General features: G+C 53.8%; 1 protein-coding gene across 12 annotated transcripts in view; it reads left to right on the plus strand.

The window, feature by feature from the left end:
- The window catches only part of SMARCA4 (SWI/SNF related, matrix associated, actin dependent regulator of chromatin, subfamily a, member 4), an 85,913-nt gene extending 81,159 nt beyond the window's left edge, over positions 1 to 4,754 (plus strand). For 10 of the 12 annotated variants that reach the window (XM_063112536.1, XM_063112534.1, XM_063112535.1 and 7 more), the window contains 5 exons: positions 1,126 to 1,234; positions 1,695 to 1,796; positions 2,731 to 2,863; positions 2,945 to 3,087; positions 4,258 to 4,754. In XM_063112536.1, coding sequence (XP_062968606.1) covers positions 1,126 to 1,234; positions 1,695 to 1,796; positions 2,731 to 2,863; positions 2,945 to 3,087; positions 4,258 to 4,290 — 520 coding nt within the window. In that variant the 3' untranslated portion in view covers positions 4,291 to 4,754. The remainder of the gene's footprint in view (positions 1 to 1,125; positions 1,235 to 1,694; positions 1,797 to 2,730; positions 2,864 to 2,944; positions 3,088 to 4,257) is intronic. The other 2 variants (XM_063112538.1, XM_063112542.1) reach the window with 1 other exon arrangement.
- The last annotated feature ends 1,246 nt before the right edge of the window (positions 4,755 to 6,000 follow it).

Here is a 6,000-nt window from a genome sequence, read left to right on the forward strand (position 1 = left end):
GAAGTTGTCAGGACCCGAAGGGGCTCAGTTCGATAGCAACATCAAGACAAAATCAGCCGTCTCTAAGGAGCAAGGCCTCTGCTTCTTTTGAGAAACTGAACAGGATGTGTGGGGAGAGAGGGCGCCCAGGCCAGCCCTTTCCCACTGCCAGCAGTCTCCGGGGTCTGGCATTGGAAAGCCCCGGTCGTTGGGAAGCAGCTGGACCCAAGTGAGACCAGGGCCAGGATTGAGACTGGGCCACCCAGCTCCTTGGACGGCCACCCTCGGAGCCCGACCCGCCAGAGCAACTCCTCATTCCATCCACCCAACTCCCCCACTGAACTCTCCAGACCCAGCAGGACCCCCTGGGGCAGGCCAGCTGGGATTGCTGGTTCCTGGAGATGAAGTGAGGATTACTGAGACAAAGGGTGGCTTCACTAGTGAGATTTGTTTCTCCCTCATTCCTGTCAGTTCCTGGTGGCGTCATACAGGGAAGGGCCTGTTCCTCCTCGGGACGCGTCCCCTGGCTGGACCTGTCTCTGGAACGGATAGCTCCCTTACCACCCCAGGAGCAATGTCAGTGCTCAGAGCTCTTGTCCCCACCACATTCCCCAGTGTGGAGCCAGTAGACAGGTGCTAGAGGCCTAATTGCACCTCATGGCCGCTGGCTCTCTTGAAGCAAACAAGTGCTTTCTCAGTGGAAAGCCTTCGCCTCTTGCCAGGCGGCATCTTTCCTCCGCAGGTTCTTGCCAGATTCTCTGAAGGTCACTGGCTCCCAGCGCAAGCGCTCGGTTTGCAATTTATGTGAATAACTGCGTTTTGTGGGGCATGCACATGCCACTGGTGCTGTGTGAGGGCACAGTGAGATCTCCTCCAGGGCTGGAGGCATTAGATCAATCACAGGTGAGCACAGAGCCGAGATTTAAATGCATCCCGGGCCTCTGCCTGCGATTCCCTCTTGGGAATGTTCCAGAAGTCACAACCCAGCCCACGTATGAGAAATAACTACTGAGTCTACTTTGGAGTTCTCGTCTCCACTGTCCTTGAACACTGGAGGAATCAGGGGTGGTTGTTGCAAGGCAGCGTGGAAGCTCCCTGGGTAGGCATGGGGCCCTGGAGTGATGCTCGCCGTGTCCTGTCTTGCAGTAGCAGTGGACGGCAGCTGAGTGAGGTGTTCATCCAGCTCCCCTCGCGCAAGGAGCTGCCCGAGTACTATGAGCTCATCCGCAAGCCTGTGGACTTTAAGAAGATAAAGGTAACCCTGGCTGAGTGGTGCTGGGGATCTGACCCAGGAACTTCCACAGACACCCCCATATGAGAGCCACAGGGGCGTCTGGGAGAGATGATCAGAGAACAGCCTGGGCAGGGACTTGGGCCACCTGGTTAAGGACCTGGTCACTGGCTCTTGGGGTTCCTTGTGGCCTTAAGGGTCCCAGTGGCCCATGTTGGGGGAGAGTGTCCCATGGGGTGTCAGTGGGCAGCCAGTACTAGGGGCTCCCTGGAGGTTGCCCACAGCCCTGGGCCTCAGTCCTGCCATTCTTGTGTCCAGTGAGCTGGGCTTCCAGGTGTCTGCAGAGGAGGGGACCAGAGGCTCAGCCGTGTCCTCACAAGCAGGAGGGCTCCCAGCCCGCTGGGTCCACAGGCCCTTGGTGAGGTAGGCGGGCAGGCAAGGTGGGGCCTGAGCTAAGACCTGCCCACCCCCACCCCACCTACAGGAGCGCATCCGCAATCACAAGTACCGCAGCCTGGGTGACCTGGAGAAGGATGTCATGCTGCTGTGCCAGAACGCGCAGGCCTTCAACCTGGAGGGCTCCCTGGTGAGGGGTGGCCAGGGGCTGGGGGGAGGGGGGCAGTCATAGCTGGACTCTAGGCCAGTGTGTCCCATGGTTCCTTTTGAATGGACAGATTTTTTTTTTTTAAATTTCCAACTATTTGGAGTATTTCACTAATTACAAAAGCGGGGCTGGCTAACTTGGTTGGTTAGAGCACAGTGTTATAACACCAAAGTCAAGTATTTGGATCCCCATACCAGCCAGCTGCCAGAACAAAAAAAAATTTATGAAAGGAACACTTATTTATTGAAGAAAATAAAGATGAGAACAATAGAGAAAATAGCCTTAGGGCCGAGCCCGTGGCGCACTTGGTAGAGTGCTGCGCTGGGAGCGCGGCGACGCTCCCGCGCGGGTTCGGATCCTATATGAGACTGACCGGTGCACTCACTGGCTGAGTGCCCGTCACGAAAAACACGACAAAAAAAAAAAAAAAAGAAAATAGCCTTAGATCCCCCATCCCAATGGCCCCATGAGCCACTGGAATTTTATTTTAAATTCCTGAGGGTGCTCTGTTGAAAGGAATCCTGTGGATTTATGTTTTACTGTAATGAAATTCACATATACACAACAGCCCCCACACATCCTCAACTCGGCAAAGTTTTCCTACCTGTGTTTGGGGTGGCCGCTTCCCAGAAAGAGAGTTTTATTTTGCTTTGACAAGTTGGTGGAAAATGCTGGCTCCAGTAGGGGACATGCACTTCTGATGTTGCCACAGATCTTCTCAGAGCCTTTAAAAGTGGGTGCCCACTGGGATTCTTCAAAGTGGGGGAAGAAGCACTCACGGCCATTCACCGACTAATGTCCCTGACTTGTGTCCTGGAGCGTTTTACAAGCCCATTGCTCTTGAGGGTGCCCACTGGGACAGGATCATGCAGCTGGCCATCAGACCCCCACTCAAGTCCCTCATGTCTCTGCCCAGATCTACGAGGACTCCATCGTCCTGCAGTCAGTGTTCACCAGCGTGAGGCAGAAGATTGAGAAGGAGGACGACAGCGAAGGCGAGGAGAGCGAGGAGGAGGAGGAGGGCGAGGAGGAAGGCTCCGAGTCTGAGTGTGAGTGGGGGGTCCAGACAGCAGGCCTGCTGGGGAGGTGAGGCGCCGCACCCCAGACCTGACCCCTGTCCCCCTCTGCAGCCCGCTCAGTCAAAGTGAAGATCAAGCTCGGCCGGAAGGAGAAGGCACAGGATCGGCTGAAGGGAGGCCGGCGGCGGCCAAGCCGTGGGTCCCGAGCCAAGCCGGTCGTGAGTGACGATGACAGTGATGAGGAGCAGGAGGAGGTGAGGTCCTGGTGCCAGCGGGGCTGCGGGAGGCGGGCTGGGTCCTGACACAGCAGCCCTGTGAGTGTAGATACCCCAACACCCCCACTCCACAGGTCAGGAGACTGAGGCTCGGCCTTGCATGGCTCACCCTAGGTCAGCATATGGCAGAGCCACCAAGTCTGTTTGAAGTTGGCACCAGCACTCTTAGTGCTGCGGGCGTTTGAGGGATGGGTGGGGACACGTGAGGCCTCGGGTTCTGGAAGCAGCCTGCAGAGCAGCCACTATCCCGCTCCTGCCAGCCAAGACACTCAGCTCCTAGGCAGAGGCAGGATGGGCAGGTTCTCTGTTGAGTTGTGGGGAGGTAAATAGGCCTTGACCTGTGTTTCTGGCCCTTCCCTGCAGTGGGGCCTCTGTCTCTTCTGCAAAGTGGGGAGCTCGTGCAGGTTACGGAAGGTACAGCTCAGGGCCTGGCTCCCACCAAAGCTCAGCACCATTTTCTCATAGTAATAGCAACAAAACAAAGTGCCTAGAAGTAAATGTGACAGAAGATAAACATGACCTTTGAGGATGTTAATGAAGTTCTGAACACAGGGAAGGGTGGGCCATGTGTCTGGGTAGAAGGTCTGGGTTATCACAGCCTCTCCTTTGCCCAGTCTGGATCCAGCAGCGTGTTTGGTGGCCCTTACCATGCTGATTAAAATGTTTTATCTACAAGAGCAAAGATCTTCCATAGTCAGGAAGAGCCTCAGTGGTCCTGAAGCCTTGGGCTAGGAGCACAAGGACAAGGGACAGCAGTGGGACAGAGCAGTGATGGCTGAGTGTGCCTCCCACATTCCGAGACAGAGTTGTGTGTGGGTGCAGAGTCCAGTGCACGGGAGAAAAGTGAAGCTGGGTGGCTGGCCAGTTAGCTCAGTTGGTTAGAGCATGGGATGATAAGGTCTGGGGTTCAATCCCTGTACCAGCCAGCTGCCCCAAAAAAAGTAAGACTGGGGTGCAGCCATTGCAGCCAGGACTGAGGCCACAGCAGCCTCAGGGCCCCCCTTGCTGCATGCCCACATCTGGGGAAAGAGGTTCTGTCGCCTGCTTCAGGGTTTCATTGAGCAAGTATCTTTAAAGCCCAAGTCAGCCTGTCAGGGTGCCCTGGCAGGCAGGGCCAATTCACGCTCTCTCCTCCTGTCCCCTCTCCAGGACCGCTCAGGAAGTGGCAGCGAGGAAGACTGAGTCCGACATTCCAGAGTCTCGACCCGAGCCCCTCATTCCAGAGCTGAGATGGTGTAGCCCTTAGCAGTCATGGGTAGCAGCAGACGTAGTTTCAGACTTGGGGTAAAACTGTATAAACACAAACTCTTCCATATTTATACAGCAGAGAAGATGTAGGACTGTTTGTGTCTGGCACTGTCCTGGCATCAGTAGCACTCATAACAGCATTAATTGTTTAAACGAGAGAATGATTGGGGAACACGCGATACCTGTTTTTCTTTTCCTTTCCCGGCAGTGCCATTGCAGCCGCCGCAGTTTGAAATCACTGTAGTTTAAGCCGTGGATGCATGTGTGTGGCCGTCCACTCCTCGTACTGTATTTTACTGGACAGGTCAGACTTGCCGGGGCCCAGGGGCCGCAGACCCGGCAGGGGTATGTCAGTGTCACTGGATGTCAAACAGTAATAAATTAAACCAACAGCAAAACTTGCTTCCTCGCCATCCACTGAACTTATTCCTGGCCACCTGGGTTCCACTGCCTGCGGGAGCAGTGAGAACCACACTATGCCCAGGTCCCTGTCCTCATCCCGACACCAGAACCCATGGGGCCCATTTCACAGAGGAGGACACTAAGGCCCCAACAGAGGAAAAAGACTTGCCCAGGCCACACACCATCTGACCCCAAGTTCAGGTGCTTGGCTCTACTTGTCAGTGCCATTCCCCGTCCTTTGTTCAACTGGGTCCTGTTGCATAAGGAGCCAAGACTGGGCTGGGCATACTGGTCAGCCACCAAGAAAAAAAAGACTGGGATGGGGAGACGGTCATGTAAACAGGGAGGCAACTCACAGAGTGGCCAGTGCCACAATGCAGGAAGCACAGGGCATTGTGGGAGCCCAGGTGCCCAGCAGGGTCTTCCAAGTCCGGAACTTACTTTGGTTTCTTTCCTTCCTATATTTGTTGTCTCTTTCTTAAAATCCTCATTAATGAGTCATTGTCATCATACTTGCCTTTAACTCTTTGAACGTATTCGTAATAGCTACTTTGAAGTCATTAAGTCCAGTATCCAGACCTCCCAGAAAGGTTCTGTTGACCACTTTTTTTCCTCAGTATAGGTCAGACTTTCCTGTTTCCTCCCAGATCTCATAAGTTTGATTTGTTGAAAAGTGGACAATTTAGGGCTGGTTGGTAAACTCAGTTGGTTAGAACGTGGTGTTATAACACCAGGTCAAGTGCTTCAATCCCCTTACCAGCCAGCTGCAAAAAATGAAATTAATAAATCATACATTGTAGCAAACTCTGATTCTGATTCCTACACAGGGCTGTAGATAGTGGCTTTGTTTTGTTTTGTTTTGTTTGTTTAGTCATTGCTGAACTAACTCTGTAGGGTCTTGTCTCCCCACAGTGTTGCTGTCTCTGCTCTGTTTTATGGTTTTGGTTTTAATTCTTGTTTTTCCTCTTAAGCTGGCTTCCTCGAGGAATTGCCACTGGATCAGCCCAGCTGAGAGCTCAGAGGTTGTGCAGTCCCGTGACAGTGGCTCTGTACTCAAGCAGATGGCAGAATGGACCTACCTTTGCTTCCTGCCTGCAGTCCCTCTTGTCTTGTCTCTGTGCACACACGTGGCTTCTGTTGAGCTGGGATTCACGGATTGGGCTTTCTGGCTTTCTAGACTCCTAGGAATACATGAAGCCACCTGTGACTCTTTCTCCAAGTTTCCCGTTCAGTTACTGACTA

Source organism: Cynocephalus volans, chromosome 10, assembly GCF_027409185.1.
Source record: "Cynocephalus volans isolate mCynVol1 chromosome 10, mCynVol1.pri, whole genome shotgun sequence".
Lineage (NCBI taxonomy): Eukaryota > Metazoa > Chordata > Mammalia > Dermoptera > Cynocephalidae > Cynocephalus > Cynocephalus volans.